The sequence below is a fragment of the Macrotis lagotis genome, chromosome 4 (genome assembly GCF_037893015.1).
Source record: "Macrotis lagotis isolate mMagLag1 chromosome 4, bilby.v1.9.chrom.fasta, whole genome shotgun sequence".
In the NCBI taxonomy this organism is placed as follows: Eukaryota; Metazoa; Chordata; class Mammalia; order Peramelemorphia; family Peramelidae; genus Macrotis; species Macrotis lagotis.
In genome coordinates, this window is record NC_133661.1 from 93331849 (window position 1) to 93355109 (window position 23261).

General features: G+C 37.8%; 1 protein-coding gene across 2 annotated transcripts in view; it reads right to left on the minus strand.

The window, feature by feature from the left end:
• Nucleotides 1–22584, minus strand: part of DENND10 (DENN domain containing 10) — a 29518-nt gene extending 6934 nt beyond the window's left edge. Inside the window, exons 1-7 of one of the 2 annotated variants that reach the window (XM_074233544.1) lie at nucleotides 22496–22584; nucleotides 20143–20339; nucleotides 15826–15905; nucleotides 15006–15154; nucleotides 13681–13792; nucleotides 5643–5746; nucleotides 3577–3684 (exon numbers count right to left, since the gene is read on the minus strand). In XM_074233544.1, the coding sequence (XP_074089645.1) occupies nucleotides 3577–3684; nucleotides 5643–5746; nucleotides 13681–13792; nucleotides 15006–15154; nucleotides 15826–15905; nucleotides 20143–20339; nucleotides 22496–22550 (805 nt within the window). In that variant the 5' untranslated portion in view covers nucleotides 22551–22584. The remainder of the gene's footprint in view (nucleotides 1–3576; nucleotides 3685–5642; nucleotides 5747–13680; nucleotides 13793–15005; nucleotides 15155–15825; nucleotides 15906–20142; nucleotides 20340–22495) is intronic. The other variant, XM_074233545.1, reaches the window with a different exon arrangement.
• Nucleotides 22585–23261: the final 677 nt, after the last annotated feature.

A 23261-nucleotide genomic window follows, 5' to 3' on the forward strand; every position in this document is an offset into this window, starting at 1 on the left:
GATTTAGACATAAAGAATGATATCCTAAGTAAATTAGAGGAGTATGGAAAAATTTACCTATCAGATCTACAGTAAGATAAGAGTTTATGACCAAAGAAGAGAGAGAATCACAGGAAATTAACTGGATAATTTTGATTACACGAAATTGAAAAGTTTTTACACAAACAAAACCAATGTCAGAAGACAAGTGAGAAGCTGGAGGAAAAAATTGATGGCAAGATAAAGTCTGATAAAGTCTTTCATTTTCTGATAAAGTCTTCATTTTTCAACTATGAAACGGAGTCAAATTTATAACAAGTCATTTCTCTATAGATAAGTTTTCAAAGGAAACAAGCAGTTTTCAGAAGAAAAAAATCAAAGATATCAATATTCACATTAAAAAATTCGCTAGGGGCAGCTAGGTGGTGCAGTGGATGGAGCACCGGCCTTGGAGTCAGAAGTACCTGGGTTCAAATGTGACCTCAGACACTCAGTAATTACCTAGCCTTGTGGCCTTGGGCAAGCAGCTTAACCCCATTGTCTTGAAAAATCTAAAAACAAAAAAAAAAATTCTCTAAATCATTACTAATTCAAGAATTAAAACAATTCTGAGATAATATCTCACCTAAGCAGATTAGTTAACAAGAAAGAAAAGGAAAGGCTGTGGAAAAATAGGTACCCTAAAGCACAGTTAGTGGAGTTGTAAACTAGTCCAAACATTCTGGAGAACAATGTGGAATTATGCACAAAGGGCCATAAAATTGTGCACGTCCTTTGATCCTGCAATTCTGTTACAACTAGAGCTAGAGCTGTATTGCAAAGAGATCAAAGTAAAATGGAAGGGACCTATATTGTACAAAATTATTTATAGTAGCTATTTTTGTAGTATCAAAGAAATGAAAATTGAGAAGATGGGGGTGGCTAGGTGGCGTAGTGGATAAAGCACCGGCCTTGGAGTCAGGATTACCTGGGTTCAAATCCGGTCTCAGACACTTAATAATTACCTAGCTGTGTGGCCTTGGGCAAGCCACTTAACCCCGTTTGCCTTGCAAAAAAAAAGCCTTAAAAAAAAAAGAAAGAAAATTGAGAAGGTGTCTATCACCTGTGGTATATGATTATGATAGAATACTATTTGTATATAAGAAATGATAAGCAGTATGATTCCATCCTGGGAAATCTTATATGAACTGATGCATAATGAATTGAGCAGAACCAGGAGACCACTATATACAGTAACAGCAAAACTATATGGAAGTGGGGCGGCTAGGTGGCAGTGGATAAAGCACCAGCCTTGGAGTTAGGAGTACCTGGGTTCAAATTACCTAGCTGTGTGGCCTTGGGCAAGCCACTTAACCCCATTTGCCTTGCAAAAACCTAAAAAAAAAAAAAAAAACCTATATGGAAGGAGGCAACTAAGTAAAGCAGTAGATAGAGCACCAGCCCTGGACCTGAGTTCAAATTTGACCTCAGACACTTGAAAACTGCCTAGTCACTTAACCCCACTGCCTTAAATAAATAAAATTTTAAAAAAACTATATGGGAGATCAACTGTGAAAAACTTAGTTCTATTAGTTCATCAGTTCTGTCTCTGGCACTGGAGATCATTTTTCATCCTAAGTCTTTTGGAATTGTCTCAGAACTGATGAACTTGGAGAGTAGACCGAGTAGACTAACTTTGATAATATGAAAATGCTTTATATAACTTCACATGTAAAATTAAAGAAAAAAACATGCTTGCTCTAAGTATAAAAGTCCCTTTTATTTCTGCTTCTTAAAATAAAACCAAATTACACCAAAACCAAAATAAAACCAAATAAAACCAAATATACATACTCATATACTACTACAGGGAGATGGTTCTAAATCAATGAGATACTCTCCTTCTGCAATCAGTTATTACTTTATAAACATAGTTTTTACTGCTAAAACATGTTTTCCTGGCAAGAATGTTAAGAAAGACACATTTTTTCTTATATTGCAAAGCTTATACTGTGCCATTAATGCACAAAAGCCCACTAAAAACAGGAGGTAACCATCAACAGGAACTAGTTCAGTTATACACATTCTTGTCTTCTCAATATGAAACTCTAGTATTTCATTCCAAATATAGTGATAACAAAATATGGTTCTGTTGATTCTGACTGGGATAACATTCATAGAACCAGATAACTGCAAGCAAATGGGACAATTTTGAGTGCTATTTTTCAGCAACTCAAATGGTCTCAAATTTTTTCTCATTTTCAACTAACCAAGATTTTTCAAGAACATAAGATGTGATTCTCATGCCTAGAAATTGCCAGAGTAAAACTTCAACCAAAACCCTCCAACCCAAAACCTTTATCTTATTAGATGTTTCTACTTAATTTTCAGGTAACCAGAAAATTTGATAAGCCTGAATTTATCATTTTAAGGGAAGACTGTTTAATCTCAGGTTTCTTGCAAGTACACTCTTTGGGTACCACCAGTATCATCCTACTAAGTAGGTTACATTACTGAAGAAATATCTTGGACATCTAACCAGTTGTTATACTAAGAATCCAGAGAGCTGTTTGCCAGCTAACTCCCAACACATGTTCTATGTCAGCATCCTGAAACTCTAGGTCTTCCCATGGCCAATGAGGGCAGGCTGGCCCTTCCCAACCCTGTCATCAAGTTGATAGCTTCCAAGAAGAATTCAAAGAAGGGGAACTTAGTACAGTGAGCTTAAGCCTGGGCCTCTGGCTACTGTGTGTTCCTTTACCTGATCACAGACAGTATTTGAGATGGCCACATCCCAACTTTCAGGCAACCTTGGATGGCCTGGTGATTTTTCAGTCATCAGTGGTTACCAACTGTGCTTTGGAAGAAGTCCTTGGTAACTACCACAGCACTCTTAAAAAAAAATGACATCTAGTTGGATGAGCCCCATGCTGACCTGGATGCCAGAAGAACCTAACATGATGGGGCTAGGGAAGACTCAGGATGAAATGGGAACTGCCTAATCCATAGACCTAGCAACTGAATTGTGTTTTCATGATTTTAAGTCTCAACCTGCCAACAGAGTTCAACAGCAGGTACCACTACCACTCATTTAAGATTCTGTCAATGCTCACTGAGTATGACAATAGATCCAAGTTACCAAATCGTATTTTAAATCTTTCTATTAAGACGAGTTGATGTGAGCTCATTTTGCATTTCTTTTCTATATAAGAATAAAAAACTTGTTTTATATCATACACTGAGTACCTTTCTAGTCCCCTCTTTGGGGAAATGTTAGACAAGAGCCCAAAAATAGCCTTAAATAAACTTTCCATCAGAGTATGAAGAGCCAAACACTGATGAAATGTTTTGTAATCCCTCTCATGAGAGGTCAGGACTAGAATCTATACAGAGAATTTGCCACCATCTAGAGCTGAGGACAGTAGAGAATAAGAGGGCAAGGCACACCAGCACATTGGGCCTAGCAGCAGTTATTAGTTAGATACATAATATATTATATATGCCTACAAAACAGGTCATGCAGTTCCTGAAATAGTTTCCTGAAGACTCAACCTGAAAGATACAGTTGTTCTTGGCATATATACTATGTTAACAAAGTTACAAAACAAAAAAACTAACCTTTTGCAGGTTGAGAAACTGTAATCTCACTATCTGCCAGATTCACAAATACATCATAAAGATCAGGTCTGTTGCTCACCTCAGAGTCCACAAATCCAGCAATATAACCTGTGCAAAAAAGATCAAGATTAATGGAGATAGGCAGGGAGAAGAGTCTGTTTATGAACAATTCAAAAGAAACATGTCCAAAATCTTAGCACTGCTACACTAAAATGCTTTATTCACTATGGAAATCATAGTAAGAATGACCCACCCTGCTTTCACAAATTCACACAACTCAAATTCTTCCAACTTCAGGATTTAGTTAAGGACCACTAGAGGAACTTAAAGAGAAGTTCCCCTAATTCACAGTTATTCAATTTGGAACTATGCTCAAAGAGATGTTAAACTGCATACCTATATTGACCAGGAATACCTCTATAGAGTTTCTATCCCCAAAGAAAGAGGAAAAGGACATATATAAATGAAAATATTTATAGGTGCTCTTTTTGTGGTGGCAAAGAATAGAAATTTGAGGGAGTACTCATCAACTGGGGAATGACTGAATTATTCTAAGAAATGATGAAAAGCATAGTTACAGAGAAACCTGGGAACACTAATATCAACTGATCCAGAGTGAAGAGGGAACAACTTGTAAAGTGATAAGAGTATTGTAAAGATGAACTACTTTGAAAGATTTAGGGATTCTGATTATCAAGATTTCATCACAATTTCAAAGAACTCATGAAGAAACATGCTGCCTACCTCCTAAAAGAAGTAATGAATTCAATGTGCATATTGAGACTTTTTTTTGGACAAAGTCAAGATGAGAATTTGTTTTGCTTGTTTGTAAATGGGGGTTTGTTTTTCTTGCTCTCAGGGATAAGGGAAAGAAGAAGGAACTTTGAGAAGGTAAAATAAAATGCAATTAAAAAACAATTAAAAAATAATGCACGGGGTGGCTAGGTGGTACAGTGGATAGAGCACTAGCCCTGGAGTCAGGAGTACCTGAGTTCAAATCTGGCCTCAGACACTTAATAATTACCTAGCTGTGTGGCCTTGGGCAAGCTATTTAACCCCATTGCCTTGCAAAATAATAATAATAATAATAATAATAATAATAATAATAATAATAATAATAATAATGCACAGCTATTCATATCAATTATTTCAGTAGGGGAAAAAAACAAGGTTTTTTTGGTTTGTTTTGAAATTTCTCTTCTGATGGGCAGCTATTTTTTTGAAAACTGAAAATGCTTAGATACCTTGGAGAAAGTCTTTTTAACTAGCTACCCTAAATATTAGCAGGCTTTTGGATTCTGAAATCCAATTTCTTTCCCCCTTTTAGTCATCTAGCATGATTTGATGTGGAGAATCACCAGAACACAGAATGTGACAGGGTGGACAAAGGGTTAGCCTCAGAGTCCAAATGGGCTGGGTATAGGTCATGCTTCTGAAACATATTAGCAGTATAAACTGGGGTAAGTCATAACCTCTCCAGGCCCCTCTTTAAGACTAGAAATTACAAGACTGTAGGTTTGAATTGGGAGTAGGTATTTCCTAACTAGAAATTCCATACTCTGATGAAATCACATGTTGGGGGAGGGGTAGAAGCCACTAGAACCACAGAAACATGTTGAAATGTCTACTTCATATGACTGCTGTGAGAAAGGAACTTTGTAAACCTTCAAGTCTTTATAAATGCAAGTTATTATATAAAATATAATATATATAATATATAATTATATAATAATAACAATCCTAAGGCATGCAAGGATGTAGTTATGATAGGCATACATGCCTAATAACAATCCTATCTTAAAGATAAAGTTTAGTTCTTTTCTCGAAAAAAAGAATATGACAAGAAATATAAAGACTACAGAATAACCTAAAGCAAATATACAGGGAATCTTTTAAATTTGGTCAAAACAAAAATAATAATAATGACAAAGGAACTAAACAGTCTCTGAAAAAATTTTCACCCACAAACCAAAAATCCTTAACTAAACAAGAAATAAATGACACTCTATGTTATAATCCCTTGATTCTAGTCTAAACATTTTTCTTATCACTGTAAACATTACTGCTACCTGTGCAAAGCTTCAGTGCTTCCAATTCATCAGTATTAAGGTGCACATATGAATGAAGAATTGACCAGTCTTGTCGATGCCATACCAAGGCTGGTAGAGTCCTATAGGAATCAAATCAAGAGTTCAGATAATAAATTAATTAAAAACCCTGATACAACCAGAAAGAAGATCTGGAAGAGTCCTTAGGGATTATATTATAAAAACACATCATCTAGACCAACTCTCTCTTTATATCTTTGGAGCAATGTTTCTTCTGTTCTATAAATTAAAATATTTGTTTTACAACATTTAGTCTTCGGGTGGCTAGGTGTTGCAGTGGATAAAGCACCGGCTCTGGAGTCAGGAGTACCTGGGTTCAAATCCGGTCTCAGACACTTAATAATCACCTAGCTGTATGGCCTTGGGCAAGCCACTTAGCCCCATTTGCCTTGCAAAAAACTAAAAAAATTCAATTCAATTAAAAAAAAATAAAACATTTAGCCTTTTTATCATTCAAAAACCATAACATTTTAAGTCTTTCATTTAGTAACTAAACTCAGTAACAGTATGGTACTATGAGGTGGCTAAGTGGTGCAGTAGCTAGAGTACCAGTCCTGGAGTCAGGTGGACCTGAGGTTCAAATCTGATCTCAGACACATAATAATTACCTAGATGTGTGACCTTGGGCAAGTCACTTAACTCCATTGCCCCCCTTGAAAGAAAACAACAACAAACCAAGAATATAATACAAATGAGGTCACAGTTGCAGGTTCAATTCCTTTATGAGCCTCTGCTGCAGACTCAGGCTGCTCCCTTAATTAAGTACCATTTCCAATTCCCTCCCTTTTCTCACCTTTCTCACTCACTAGTGAATGATCATCAATTAGAATAACTCATAAGAACAAGATCAAAGGACAATAGTATCAACTTCATATCCGAAGTCAATTTCATTTATAAAGGGGATAAAAGTGGTAGAATGACAAGTTTTTTTGTTCTTTTTTTTTGTGCTATAACTTTGCTTTTAAAGAAATAGTGGGGAAAAAATCTCCATCAGTCAGTAATACTGAGAATAGGCCTAATACATTCACATACAACTTGCATGAGTCTTAAAAAATTTTTGAAATTACTAGATTTTAAAAATTAAGTACAGTATAAAAATACTCAAATGACTTGAAGGGACCAAATTTAACAAATGTTAAGAAGGCCCTGGAAAAATACATAACATAACCCTAGCCCTCAAAGGACTTCAAAGTGGGTTAAGATCTAAAAAAAGTATAATACAAAATAGAATGTGAAATTGGGTTAAAAAAAAGAAATGAAGACAAAGAGTTATAAAAAAATAGAGGGAAATGTTGCTTTGCTGAGGAAATGTCCCTTAAGGACAACAAAATTTGCGTTCTTACATTTATTAAAATGTCTTAGGTTTGGGGTAGAATACAGATTACTTTGACTATTCTGTGAAGGACCTGTATCACTCCACCAACACAATATCCTGGAGTCAATTTAAGAACACAAACTGCAAACAGGTGAAAAGCAGCACTCATATGATAGAGGAAATCAAGGCAGCTAGGTGGCACAGTGGATAGAATAATAGCTTGGGAGTCAGGAGGCCCTGGGTTCAAATTTGACCTCAGAAACTCAATAATCACTTAGCTGTGTGACCTTGGGCAAGTTACTTAACTCCACTGCCTTGCAAAAAATAGAAACTGCCAAAAAATTCCAAAATCCAACAAAAAAAGAACCAACCAATTAGATATAAAATCTGCTAAATACATGATAAGGCAAATGATAAAGAAAATACAGGGTGACAACAATGAAAATCAATTAATTAATCAACATTTATTAAGTACCAACTATGTGTCAGGTCCATTGATGAGCATTAGAGATAGTAAAACAATAAATTTACAAATACAAAGCAAAATAAAAATTCCTATTAAAGGCACAGCATGATTAGGTCCAATGTCCCCTTGGTTTGATTTCAAATTACTTGACATCATGATTCTACTCTAAGTGACAAGATTGTTCTTATTGCCCCTGCTCCACCCCCTATCCCCCCCATATAGACCCTAGGCTCTCAGAGACTCTAATTCTTGTATCTGGAATGTAATTGATTCTCCAGCTCCACAATTTCCCCTTAACCCAAAATATACTAAAAATATATGGTACCACTTCAGGGCAGCCAGGTGCTGCGATGGATAGAGTGCTAGGCCTGGAGTCAGAAAAGCTCCCCTTCCAGAATTCAAATCTGGTCTAAGCTACTTGTATGATCCTGGATAAGTCACGTAGCCCTGTATGCCTCAGTTTCTTCCTCTGTAAAATGAACTGGAGAAAAAAATGGCAAACCACTCTAGTATCTTTGTTAAGAAAACCCCAATGGGGTCATAAACTGAACAACAACAACAACAAAAATATGCACCTCATTTAATATTAACATCATAGCTATCTGTTTTGGTGCTTTACTCCACTTTCCCCCCACCATATTTTAAACCTCATCAGGGAAAGAAATAGGTCTTATCTAAACTCTGCACACCACCCCCAGCCCAGGACCTAAATAGGGCTCTTTGGTATGGTACTTAATAAATATCTGCCTATGACTAAAATGGAAATGATGATGATGATGATACTTGTCCTTTGTTCTCGAGGAGACCATGACATCAGGGAGTTGATGTCATGACAAGTACATGAATTGGATTTGAGTGAGGGGGTGCTGTGTTAAGTCACCAGCCTCACTTTCTCCTCCAGAGACATCAGGATCCAGTGACTAGATGTGAATTAAGACAACCAGATGTCCCTGGATGCAAGGTAATCAGGGTTAAGTGACTTGCCCAAGGTCACACAGCTAGTAGAGACAAGTGTCTGTGGTTGCATTCAAACTCCTGTTCTCCCAACTCCAAAGCCAGTGCCCTATCCACTGCATCACTCAGCTGTCCCTATATATAAACATGACTGTATATATATATAACCTATATAGACAGAGATAGTTTACTTGCTACCTTATGTGGGGGGGAGGGAGAAAACTTTACAGAAATGAATGCTGACACATAACTAGAAAAAAATATTTACTGAATAATGTTAAATGGACAAGGTGAGACCAGAACTTAGTTCACCTGCCTCCTCCTCTGCCTCTAATTAAAATCACATAAAATTTCAAACTTCTCTGTTCAATCAGATTTGCTATAGGTAACTCAAGTTGAATTTTCATTTTTGTAGTAAAATCTTAATAGAGTAACATAGTATATTTTGTTTATTATGGCCTGTCTTTTAAAAAAATAAAAGAATGTGGAGGCAGAGGCAAGAGATGGCAGAGTAGCAGGAAGAATTATAGCAGAGGTCCCAACCCCACAAGTCCTCCAAACAGATCTAGAAAATGTAGCAAGTCTGAGTTCTGATTAGAAAATACAAGGAAAAATAAAATCAGAGTTTTCAAGCCTAGGTAGCCTATGGGGAGTCAGAGAGGTATGGAGACCCTGGGGAACATTCTCACAGAATATTCCAGCACAGAGAAAGACTGGACACAAGGATAATAAGTAGTTCCAAATCCATTTAGGTAAAGTGCAACCTTGTATATAGTACAAGAACAGCAGAAAGCTGGGCTGGGCTGCTCATTGGATGTGGTTGAGGGTACTAGGCTAGATACTGGAGCAAGAAGCAAGTTCAGAAATAAAGAGCAGCTATGTGGTTCTGGATCCAAAAAGTAAAGCAAAGTCTCTGTTTTATCCTTTAACATAGCCTGAAACCTGCAGTCACAAAACCAGATTGGGACTCTCAGACCAAAGGAAGCCCTGCAGTTATGACTGAAACAGTAAAGCTCTCCAACTGGCTGAAAGTGGCAAAAACCACAGAAGCAAGACCGGTGGTATGCTGCTAAGACTCGAACCCAGGTCAGCAGCTTGTAGTGTCCAGACCAGGAGGATAGAAATTAGACTGTGCTCTGGAGCAGAACATCTGGGAGCATCAAAAACCTGCAGGACCCCCCAGATGGAGCTGTCCCTGAGATCCTTGAACTGAATAATACAAAAAGCAGGAGCAGCCCAAACATTCCTTCAGAAATGCACAGCCCTAACATCAAGTCTGAAGTCAGGAAGTAGGTCAGAAGAATGAACAAACAAAAAAAGAAGTCCACTATGAAGATTTATGATGATGGAAAGAAGTTTGACACAAATGTAGAAGAAAATTATTTCAAAATATCTATAAGCAAAGCCCCAAAGAAAAACATTTTGAAAACTAAAAGTTCAAATAGAATTCCTAGGGGAGGCTAGGTGGTGCAGTATAGAGCACCAGCCCTGGAGTCAGGAGTACCTGGGTACAAATCTGACCTCAGACACTTAATAATTACCTAGCTGTGTGGCCTTGGGCAAATTACTTAACCCCATTTGCCTAGCAAAAACCTAAAAACAAACAAACAAACAAACAAACAAAAAAACAAATAGAATTCCTAAAAGAGATAAAGCAAGAATTTTAAAATGTTTTTATAAACAAATGAGAATGTTAGAAGGGGAAAAACTGAAAAAGATCCATTGAAGAAAGAATTGGAAAGGGAACTGACAGTTTGGGCAAGAGGTTAAAAAGTTTCCTCCAAGCAACATATTCCTAAAAATCAGAATGAACCAAATCAAAGTTAATGATTCTATAAGACAAAAAGAAATATATATAATATATATATTTTAAATATCAACTTTAAATACTAAAAAAATTAAAGAAAACATAAGGGTATCATCTCAAGAGTAAAAATGATTTGACTTGAGAAACAACTGAGTAGAAAAAAATTAAGAATCACCAGACTATTTGAAAACTATGACCAAAAAAAACCCCTAGACATTATATTTTGTAAAAGCAATAATTATCATTATCTTTGTAATGTATTTGTAATTTATTTTGTAAAATCTTAAGAGAAAAAAAATTGCTCAAGATCTCTTAGAACCAGAGGGCAAAGTCAAAATAGAAAGAATCCACTAATCATTTTCTGGAAGAAACGCCAATATGAAAATGTCCATAACCCAAATTCAAAGTTTCAGAATCAAATAAGAGTCCAGAATGTATACAGAAGTCAAAGGGTATAGACTTACAGGCAAGAATAATTTATCTAAGAAAAATGAGTATAGGGGCGGCTAGGTGGTGTAGTAGATAAAGCACCAGCCTTGGAGTCAGGAGTACCTGGGTTCAAATCCAGTCTCAGACACTTAAAAATTACCTAGCTGTGTGGCCTTGGGCGAGCCACTTAACCCCATTTGCCTTGCAAAAAGAAGAAGAAGAAGAAGAAAGAAAAATGAGTATAATCCTGGGTGGGAGGAAAATGAACTTTTAATGACATGTAGGACTTCCAAGAACTCCTGATGAAAAGACAAGAGTTCTACTGCTGTCCTTTCAGTTATTTCATTTTTCTCCTATATAGATAGCTTGTATAGAACTGTTTGCTTGTGGTCTCTACGACTAACTTGTGATCTTCCTAAAGGTAGAGGCTATCTTTTGACTCTTTTTGGATTCCTAGCATGAAGCACAGTGCCTGGCCTATAGCTTGACTGTCTGACTGAAAGTCAATACACAGGACTTAAGCACAAAAAGGCAATCATAAGGGACTAAGATAACTGTTTCCATACTAATGCAGGGAGATGATATCTGTGTTCCCTCCAAACCCTATTATCAACAGGATCATATGGAAGAGTTTCACCAGATGGAAGGCCTGGGAATGGTTCTATATGTGTTAATGATCTTCAAAGAAGAAAAAAAGATAGACAAAAAAGGACAAGAGGAATGTATTAGAGAGGAGTGGGAGAGAAAAGGTAGAGGAAGGATAGGATGAAAAAAATTATCTGATATAATTGGGGTACACAAAAAATGTCTAAACTTAAAAGGAAGAATGCAGGGGATGAGTTAGTCATTTAATCTAAACTGGCTAAAAAAGAAAAAAAATCCCTAAATACACATGCACACAGAAATATTTCAATGAATAGAGACAAAGGATGGAAAGAAAAGGAAGAGGAGGATAAGAGAAAGGATTTATCAAAAGAGGAATTAGTCTTAAGCAAAAAAAACTCAAAGGATGTATGAAAATATATATGGCTATTCTTTGAGCAACAGCAACAAAGAACTAGAAATTGAAGAGGTACTCATCAATTAGGGAATAGCTGGATGAGTTATAGCATATAAACAAAATGAAATATCACTTTCTCTATAAGAAATGATAAAGGGAGGATTTCAGAGAGACCAGGGAACATGTCTATAAACTGATCCAAAACCAAGTGAACAGAAATAAGAAAATAATTTTACAGTGATAACAATATTGTGATAACAATTCTGAAAGACTTAGGTTAGGAACTTCTGATCAATGCAATGACTAACCACGACTCCAGAAGACTCAAGATGAAATATGCAAAGCGAATGCAATTACTTAGACTGTTGGAATGGAAGTACAAATTAAGACATATGTTTTTGACATGATCAAAATAGAAATTTGTTTTGCTTAACTGTTTTTTTTTCTTAGGTTTTTTGCAAGGCAAATGGGGTTAAGTGGCTTGCCCAAGGCCACACAGCTAGGTAATTATTAAGTGTCTGAGACCGGATTTGAACCTAGGTACTCCTGACTCCAGGGCCAGTGCTTTATCCACTATGCCACCTAGTTGGCCCTTGCTTAACTGTTTTAAAGTTTTATTTTTCTTTCTCAATAGTGGGGGAAAAAAAGGTGAATTTTTGTTGACTGAAAAAATTAATTTAAAAAATAATAAGGTATAATCTTGAACTTAAATGCTACAAAAGGAAGAATTAAAATTAACCTTTAAAAAAATTTAAGTATAATAATAACAATAATAACTTCTTATGCAAGTCATCTGAAAATTCTTCTCAAAAGTCAGTGGATTTAGAAGATTTCTATTATCGTCATTTCCCTTTAAATGGAGAAGTATTAAAATACATCCCTTTTGTGCAATCACTTTAAAAGCTATTTTATTTGCTTAAGATCACCAAAAAGCTGTCATCATCTATGTTTAAGGCAAACACAAATGTGAGTTTTTTCATCCGAAGTATGAAATTTAAAAAGTTTATAACTGCACCTTTAAAGTTTTATTTTTACATAATTGCATCTTCAAAGGGCCTACTAGAGGAAATAGCATTTTCTTCAGAGACTATGTGAAGTAGGAAGTTTATGTGTTACTATTATCTCCATTTTATAGACAGGGAAACTGAAGCTCAGAAAAGTTGATGGCATTTAAATAGCTAGTGGGGTGGCAAAACTTAGATTCAAATGTTAATAACTTGATTCTAAATCTGTTCTTTTCACTAAATCATGCTATCCTACTTCCCCCCCCCAACTCACAATTTATTCACAACTATAAAATAAGAAGAATGTGTGAGAAATGATTATTTTTCTCTTGTACTTAATTACTATATTGGAACCAAGGTTTTCCTCCTTTTCTTCTTCCTCATTCAGAAATCAACAAGTGTGGGAAAATTTAGGCAGAGATTTACCCAGGCCAAGATCAATCAGACAATAAGAGAAATTCTGAGTTTGGGCTAATGGGTTCATTCCTCCTTACTGTGTTTGCTCAGACAAGTCTGGGAAAACATGGATCCTCTTTTTTTGTCAGATAGATGATATGAAAATTGATGTATGTTCCTTTGAGTAAGATTTGGGTGATCCAAGTCCCGTACCCAAGACCCTCATTGTAAAATTCATTTCCTCATTGATTTTTGACCAGAGTTGATTTTTACCCTAAAGAATACCTACTCTTTTAAGAGCATATAAAATGTGAGCCCACCACCACAAGAGGGCTTTTAGTCTAAGAAAGATGGCCAAATAACTATTCTTTTATTAAAAGGCATCATTAATAAAGTGATAAATTACCCAAAAATTATGCATCTCAGGCCTTTTTAAACACCACAAATGTAATCTATGCTCTCTAATGTCCCTTCCAACTATGTCTTGATAAAAATCTTTCAAACATTATTCTGTATGTTGTATTAACTTCAATCATTCACCAAAAACACAGCAAAAAAACCCCAAACAATACTCAGAAAGTACTACTTCAAATCTGTTTAAAATTTTGAATCATGGGTACAATACCTTGTAAACTCCTGGACAGCTTCTATTCGAGGGTGGTAGACCACAATTCTCTTCTTTAGCATTAGAGCAGTATATAAGATCACAATTTCCATTCCAAATTGAGATACTACATCTTTTAAAAAAATTAATACTTATTACATTAAAATAACAAAATTTTTACTAGAAAAAACCATCCTTGTTAAAAAAAAAGCTATTCTATTTTTCAAACTAATAATTAGGGAAATTTTGCAATTAAATAAATATCGAAACATTCACGTGTACATGATTAGCAGATAAACATAATGATATGTCCAATTAATTACTCCATACTATAGGACTAGCCTGAGTAGGCAAAAACAAATATGGTATGTTTTGAAAGGGTATTAAATCAGCACCTCCTATGAAAAAAATATTATTTCCACTGGCTGTTACATCACTTCCAAAACTTCATTCCTTTCAGTCTTAAAAAACTAATATATTAGATCCTTAAAATTTCTTTCTAAAATACTAATACCTCTGAAAAACAGTCTACTTTTGACACAAAGCATTACCATTTTGGCAGGGAATGGTACAATGGACACAGAAAGGCAAGATAAAAGATATCTAGGAGAGATAAGAGAATAGCAACAATCTTCATCAACTTCAAAGTTCTGCTTAAGACTGATCCTGAGAGACATGACTAATATGGAAATATATTTAACATATAGTTATACATGTCTAACCTATAATTAGATAATTAGATTACTCTCTGTCAGAGGGAGGAGGGAGGGAGGGAGGGAGGGGAAGAGAGAGAGAGAAAGAGATGAAACTCAAATCCTTATAAAAAATGATTGTTGAAAACTATCTTTGCATGTAGTTGGAAAAAAATTAAAAAATATATATATATAAAAGGAAAAAAAGACACACAAAAATGACCAATTAACCAATGAGGAAAAAAAAAAGAAATCCTATGGAAACATTTTTAGCCACCAAAGACTTCCATGTTCCCTGATTTCCTTAAGTTTTAAACCCCACTCTTTGTGATTCTAGAGTCCTGCAGTATGGAAAGCAAGGATAGGTCTTTAGGTGGAAAAGATAGGGCAGGAGGAGATTATAGAGACTCTAGGTGGGATATAGAACCATAGAGATGAAAGAGACAATGGAATCTAAATGATAATGGTTTAGGGTATCTGAGGAGACCTTGGATAGAATGAAGGCAAGATTAAAAAAAATTTTTTTAAATAAAAGAGACAAGGATTCTGGGCTATGAGCTACTAGGAGTCAAAAGTCAGGAAATACATGAATGTGGGTATATTCATGTAGTCAAAGAGTCACAATAAGTAGAATAAGTATTTCATTTTGTTTACCTTTGATGGAACCTGCAAGGTATGCCTTTCGGGCATCAAAATCTTTGCTAAGGAAAGAGCCATTTTCTTCACTCTGGCATATCCCCTTTGTAAGAACTGCAATATAACTTTCCATCATTTTAACTGGACTCCCATGTTTTAAGTACATTCTAAAAGGAAAAAAGAATGAATAACTTTCCTTTTGTCATGGATAAACCATGCAAAGAACAAACCAGTATCTGTCCTGGGTTCTATCCAATGGCTTATTAAAGAATTTAACACCTATTTTAGTTGAATTTTATCCTCATAAATTGAATGAATTAATTGAATTTTATATCATGTATGATATAAACTTAAGCTTAGGCAGATGAAATAAATGAAAATTCTCTAAGGTCCCTGAAAGTTCTACAAAACGACTTAATTCTATGCCCTGAGACGACTCCTCCCTCCTACTTCCTTTTACATTCATAAATTTGTGTTCTTATAAACAACAACCACTTCCCCCATCATCTCCAGTCATGTAGTTAATACAAGTGTAACATGGGATTTGAACTCAGGTCACTCCTTATTTCAAAGTCTAGCACTCTTTTTCATCCTACCTCTATTTCTGTGTTTATTTAAAAAGGAAGTGGGGGTGAAGAGGAAGAAGGGAGAGCAGAGAGAAAGGGAGAGTTTTTATATCACTGACATTCTCCGAAAAATAGGACAAAGCAGGATTATTGAGGGACAAACGTGAGAGATGACCCTAAAACTGGCTTCTTTACTGCTAAGGTTTTTAGAGCTAATAAGTATAATTTCCTACATATCTATAGATTATCATAAATTTAGGTTTCATACAGACCTGCACAATATCCTAGTAAAGGCAGCATATTTCTCAGGGTTAAAATCTTTGGCAGTCAGAACGATAGAAAAATGAGTCACCTGTCCAAAAGAAAAAGACAAATGTTCTTTTTAAAAGATCCTTTAATGGAAGGAATGGTCATATTATAATAAAACAAAGAGACAATAAAGTATTTAAAGAAAAAGGCAAAAATTATAAACATTTTACTGAATGTTTCTTATATTTAATATTCAAAAACTTCACTCTCTAAGAAAAATCATCAAAAAGTCTCACTTGAATACAACAGATACAAATTCAGATCTAACGTCAACCATTTTCAATAAAGTAGATCTGGTAAAGTCAAGGAAAACCAAGATTTCATTATGATGTTCCTATGATGACTACGCTAAACCTTGCTATTTTCTATTTTGACAAACATAAATTACCCATATTTCTAACTTGGCAAAATTTTACTGCAACTTGAAAGCATTAATGAATGAATTATTTAATATAAACCTAATTAAGGCAGTATTATTACTTCCTTTAAAAAAGATTTTGAAAGATCTCAATTTTTTATAATGAAATTCCTTTATTTCAAAACAAAACCACCCCAAAATTCATAATCTGTTGCAGCTGACTGTAGGAGGAAAATAAGGCATTAGAAAGTAACTTGTATTTTTAGAGGCAGCATATAACTGCAGTGAAAGTCAGGTTCAGACTCAGATACTGGTATGATTCTGGCCCAGTCCCATGATCTCTCCAGGCCACAGTTTCCTTGTTTATAAAAGAAGAGGGTAGGACTTGACCCCTAAGGTCCCCTCCAACTCTTACATCTATGCTCTCATATCCTGGATTGAGGCTCAACTTAACCTTGAAAGCACACAACTAATATATTGTGTCCTAAATGATTAAAGTCTATAATGACAATTTATTCTGTTTTCAGTCTCCTTTATTACTACTATAGGCATTAAAGTTCAAAACAAAATATGCAAGGTAATTTAATATCTTCCCATATATGCATGGAATCATGGAGAAAAGTTACAAATAGGCATTTTGCAAAGAAAGTGTGAAATGAGTTTTTGTATCTGAAATAATGTCCAAATCTCATTATTTCTAAAAAGAGAAATTGACTTAATAGATTGGATATAAACATTTTTACCTTTTCTTAAAATAATTCTTGCTAACAGAAATGGGGGGACAGGGTAAAATCACACAAAATTTAAAGTGATGTCAGAGTTTCTTGATATTAAAGAGAAAATATGTATTAAAGAAAATGCTAACTTTCTCAAACAGGCACAATGAAACCTAAAATACAGAACTAATTGGGGAGAAGGAAAGGGCATAAGCATTCATATATTGTCTACTAAGGACCAGATTTTCTAGCAATTTTGTTGTGTCATTTTCCAGTTGTCTGACTCGTAATTTATGACTGATCCCATTGGGCTTTCAAGGCAAAGGTAGTGGAATGGTTTGCTATTTTCCTTTCCAGCTCATTTTATAGATGAGGAAACTGAAGTGAACAGGGTTAAGTGACTTGCCCAAAGTCACACAGCCAGAGTATTAGCCTTAGAGTCAGAAGGACCAGAGTTCACATCTGGTCCCAGAGCCATACAAGTTGCGTGTGACCTTGGGCAAGTCACTTAACCATGATTGATTCCCATCTGGGGCCCTCTCCAGTCATCCTGATTCATATCTGATCACCAGACCCAGGTGGATCCAGAGACCGTGAGGCTGATGACTTATCACAGTCTCCCCCACTCAAATCCAATTCATGTGCTTATCATGGTATCACCTCCCTGATAACATGGTCTTTTTTGAAAACAAAGGACAAAATATTGTAACTATGTACTAATGCTTTATAATTATTATCTCATTTCATCCTCACAACAACCATGAGAAATAGGTATTTTTTTTTAGGTTTTTGCAAAGCAAATGGAGTTAAGTGGCTTGCCCAAGGCCACACAGCAAGGTAATTATTAAGTGTCTGAAGCCGGATTTGAACTCAGGTACTCCTGACTCCAAGGCTGGTGCTTTATCCACTATGAGAAGTAGGTATTCTTTTATTACCATTTTACAAATGAGTAAATTGAAGAAAAATAAAATGACTTGCCCAGGGTCACACAGGTCCTAAGTATCTGAGGTTGAATTTGAACTAAATTCTTTTTGATTATAGGCCCTTCCAGGATCCTCCATCTGCTCACACCTAACTACTTTGGAAATTAAATCACATATAAATAAGATTTTTACCTACACATCAGGTAACTACCATTACATACTAGTTGTGTGTGTCTCTGGACAGGTCACTGAATCTTTCAACTCATTAAAATCAAAGTTATCCATTTTACACACAACAACATGGGATGATCCATCAACCATGATGGACTTGTTCATTTCAGCAGTACAATAGTCAGGGACAATTTTAGGAGATTTGTGATGGAGAATGCCATCCATATCCAGAGAAGAAAAGGTAGAGTTTAAATGAAGTCCAAAGCTTATTATCTTCAATTTTTTTTAATAAAATCTTTTTTTGGGGGGGGGGCAGGCAATGGGGTTAAGAGACTTGCCCAAGGTCACACAGTTAGGTAATTATTAAGTGTCTGAGGTTGCATTTGAACTCAGGTCCTCCTGACTCCAGGGCCAATGCTCTATCCACTGTACCACCCAGCTGTCCCTATCTTCAATTTGTAAAAGTTGTCTTGTATATTATGTCATTTTCCCCCCCTGTTTTCTTTCTTCCATCTGGATCTGTCTTCTCTCACAACATGTTCAATATCTTGTTTATCTATGTTTAGCATGGTTATAAATACAGGGTTTATTAAAAAAAAAGACTGAAGTTATCACCATTGATTGACGAAATGCAAATTAAAACAATTATGAGGTACTATCTCATACCTATTGGATTGGCTAATAAGACAGAAAAGGAAGATGAGAAATTTTAAGGGGATGTGGGAAAAATGATTTACATTAATCCAGTTGATGCGAGTTTTGAACTGATTTAATCATTTTGTAGAGCCATTTGGAACTATGTCCAAAGGCCTATAGAATTGTGCTTACCCTTTGACCTAGCATTGCCAATGCTGGGTCTGTATCCTGAAAGAGATTAAAAAATAAGGGAGAAAGGACCTATGTGTATAAGGATACTTGTAGCAGCTTGTTTCTGGTGATAAAGAATTGAAATTGAAGGGATGCCCAGCAATTGAGGAATGGTTGAATAAATTATGGTATATGATTATGATGGAATATGATGAACAAGATGCTCTCAGAAAAACCTGGACTCACATGAGCTGATGCAAAATGAAAGAAACTATGTAGAAAGAATCACAATATTATAAATTGATCACCTGTGAATGACTTAGCTATTCTCAGCAATATGATGATCCAAGACAACACTGAAGGACTTAGGATAAAAATGCTATCTATCCCCAGAGACAGAACTGATAGTGTCTGACTATAAGACTGAAGCATACTTTTTAAAATTTATTTTCCCAGTGGTTTTTTTGGCTTATATTTTCTTTCACATAATGATTATTATGAAAATGTTTTTCATGACTACAACTGTATAAGCTAGGTTGAATTGTTGGCCTTCCTGATGGGCTTGGGGGGAGGGAGAAAGGGAAAGCATTTGGAGCTCAAAAATTTTAAAAATGAGTATCAAACATTGCTTTTACATGTAACTAGGGAGAAATAAAATACTATATTTAAAAGAAAAAAAAGACTGAAATTACAAACCAGTTGCCCAGGTGCATTGGAGGAGTTCTTCATAAGAGTTCTTCATACCAATGAAATCACAGATTCAAGGGCCAGCTAGAGGGCAAAGTAAATAGATCACAGATTCTGGAGACAGGAAGACTTAAAATCAAATCCTGCCTCAGACATAACACTTACTAATTGTGTGACCCTGGGCAAGTCACTTAGCCCTGATTTGCCCTGCCAAAAAAAAAAATTAAAACAAAAAACACAGATTCAGAAAAAAAATTCATTACTATGAATCTTTCCGACCACATCTATAAGGTATTCAGTTTCTTGAACCAAAAAGGTGGAAATGTTATTGTTGAAAGGTTTTATATTACCTTACTTATAAAGAAAATAATATTGGACATGGGGGGTCTGGCAGATTTAAGTTCAAAACTTGTGTGTGATCCTGGGCAAGTCACCTAACTTTGTCTGCCTTACTTTCTTCATTTCTAAAAAAGAGGATAAGAGCACCTATATCAAGGGAGATAATCTCTCTAAAGTGCCTTGCAGACCTTAAAATGTTACAATAGAGGCTAGCTATTATTATCATTATTATTATAAGTAAAAAATTTTTTTTGGTTTCTACCTGCTTTTCAATCTTACGTTTTGTAATGAAGAAGAATCTGGAACTTCAACTGTTGTGACATAGAACCATGATCTTCTATACTGGCCATAGACAAAGGTGTGAAGCTGTTGATTTTCATCTGTGAGGCAGCATTTCCTCAAAAGCACGTCCCTTAATTCTGCTGTGATGGATGGATAACACCAAACCCATAGAGTATCTCCATTTGTGTCTTTTTCTATGGTGGAAAGATGTTCACTGTGAGAATGTCAAACAGCATTAAGGAAGTGAATTGATTGGTTAATTAAGAGCACTTTACCCGAATAACCTGCTAGCCACTTGACACAGAAATCCTAAACATGTAAATAAGTCATTTTCCAGTCTGGGTTTCAGTTCAGCCATAGGTTAAAATGAGTTGGACTAGGTGCTAAGGGTCTTTTCCAGCTCCTACAGTCAATGGTTCTATTCAGGAACAACTATTTCTAGCTCTATTACTAAAGTGACATTTTATACAAATTTATTTTCTAGAATTCCAGTATTTGCCATGTGGTTTTTTTAAGTTAACTTTGACAACATAGGAAGAGTTGGGAGTGATTTTTTTAAATCAATTATCATTCTAAATTCACATTTAAATATGAGGGTCCTTCTTAGGATCATCGATTCAGAAACAGAAGGTACCTTGGAGATTATCTAATCCAACCTTCTTGGTTTTGTAGAAATTAGATTCAGAGAAGTTAAAAGATTTTTTCCCAAACTCACAGATAATAAATGGCAGTCAGGATAAGAATCCAAATTCAACATTCTTTCCAAAGTACCTTGCTACAAACTGAAAAAATTTCAAGACTGTATAAAAGCTGATTTCATTGTCTTTGTCCGAAAATAGTATGAGGAAGTAGAGATTCAAAAACATCTTTAAAAACGAAGACGATAAATAGTTGGATTTGTTTTTTAAGTTTTACTTTTTTTTGTTGTTTTTACAGGTCAATGGGGTTAAGTGGCTTGCCCAAGGCCACACAGCTAGGTCATTATAAGTGTCTGAGGCTGGATTTGAACTCAGGTACTCCTGACTCCTGGGCAGGTGCTCTATTCACTGCACCACCTAGCCATCCCCCCAAGTTTTTACTTTAATAACATTTTTATTATAAAATTCCTATAGTCAACAAATTGAATCATATTCCCGTTTCAGCAACAAATCAAACAATTTCATCTTCAAACGGCAAACAAGGAAATAATATATCCATAATAAAACCTTCAGGGATATGAGATAAAAAAAAAACTTCTTGCATTTACCTAAGGAAAAAAGGCTTCAACATCATCCCAAAATCAACTTTCAATTTGGGAGTGTGCCATTTTTGAAAAATGCTTTCAGTTAAAACCAGATTTCAGGGGCAGCTAGGTGGTGCAGTGGATAGAGCACCGGCCCTGGAGTTCAAATCCGGCCTCAGACACTTAATAATTACCTAGTTATGTGACCTTGGGCAACTTAACCCCATTGCCTTGCAAAAACCTAAAAAAAAAAATTAAAAAAAAAAACCGGATTTCAACACAAGCTACAAAACCCTCCATTTCAGCGGAGTGGATCTGTGCGTGTCTTGAGAAATCAACTTATCAACAGATTTCCTTTCAGTTGGAAAGTCCATCCCCCTCCCCCAACCAAAAAGGGGGGGGGAAACAGGATCCCCCGAGTCCTGGAGTCAGAAGGGCCGGGCCGAGTCCTGGCCCAGGCCTTGCGGCCGCGTGACCGTCTCCTCCCTGCGTTGCTGAATTTAGGGAAATCTAAAAGTAAAGTAAACCGCAACTGGAGCTTCGGTAGTGGCAACACGCGCACACGCAGGCAGCTTTCCGCACACAATAAACTGCACTTTTCTGGTAATCAGTGTTTTAAAATCTCGGCGGTGCCAAGGCAGCGGAAAGTCCCATTCATTCATTCATTCATTCTTCATTCATCCCGCGCGGTAAATGCCGGTCTAGCCGGAGCGGGAAGGAAGGGTTGTTCCGGAATCCGGGGCTGGGAGGTGAAGGGGCAGAGGTCACGGGGCGGGGGGCGAGCGCGCGGTTGCGCACGAGCCTGAGCGGGGTGCCTCCGTGCGGGGAGAGCTCCGCGCCCACGTGACGGCAGCCCGCGCCTGGGAGCCCCCCGCCCCCACGCCCCACTTGTGGGGGGGGTGTCCACACGGCGCGCGCATCCGGGCCATCAGGTGGCGCGGGGGGAGGCACCTCCGGCTCGGACCCCCCCCCCCCCGCCGGGGAGGAGCGGCGGGTCGGACCCGCGCGGGGGAGAGGGGTGCCGGGGGCGGGGAGGTGGCCCCCCTAGAAGGGCGGAAGAGACGGGGGAGGGTGGGGGAGGGAGGGGGTGCGGACCCGCGGCGGGCGGGCGGGGCGCGCGGCGCTCACCGATCAGACCCACTGCCAGCATCAGCTGAGTCTCCGCCGCCTCCGCCGCGGCCATGTTTCCCCGCCGCCTCCGCCCGCAGCGCCCGGGCCCCGCCCCGCCCGCCGGGCCCCGCCCCGCCCGCCGGGCCCCGCCCCGCCCGCCGGGCCCCGCCCCGCCCGCCGGGCCCCGCCCCGCCCGCCGGGCCCCGCCCCGCCCGCCGGGCCCCGCCCCGCCCGCCGGGCCCCGCCCCGCCCGCCGGGCCCCGCCCCGCCCGCCGGGCCCCGCCCCGCCCGCCGGGCCCCGCCCCGCCCGCCGGGCCCCGCCCCGCCCGCCGGGCCCCGCCCCGCCCGCCGGGCCCCGCCCCGCCCGCCGGGCCCCGCCCCGCCCGCCGGGCCCCGCCCCGCCCGCCGGGCCCCGCCCCGCCCGCCGGGCCCCGCCCCCTCCCTCCCTCCATTCTGCGCCTGCCCTTCTTCTCTTCTTCCTTCTCCCTCCTCCCCTCCTCCCCTCCTCCCCTCCTCCTCACCCCCTTCCCCTGACTCTTCCTCTTCCCCCCCTTCTTTCTGCTCCCTCCTCTTCTTTTCCCTCCTCTCCTGGCCCTTTCTTCTTCCTCTTCCTCCTCACCTCCGCCTTTTCCTCTTTCCTTTACACTTCTCTCCTTCCCTCTTATAAATTAATTATCTGAAATAAAAGGAACTGAGGCACAAAAACTTCTAAGCCTATTGATTGCGGGACAAGGTCTACAAGTGCTAATAATTCAACATCAAAAAACAAACCCTCAGAGTTCCC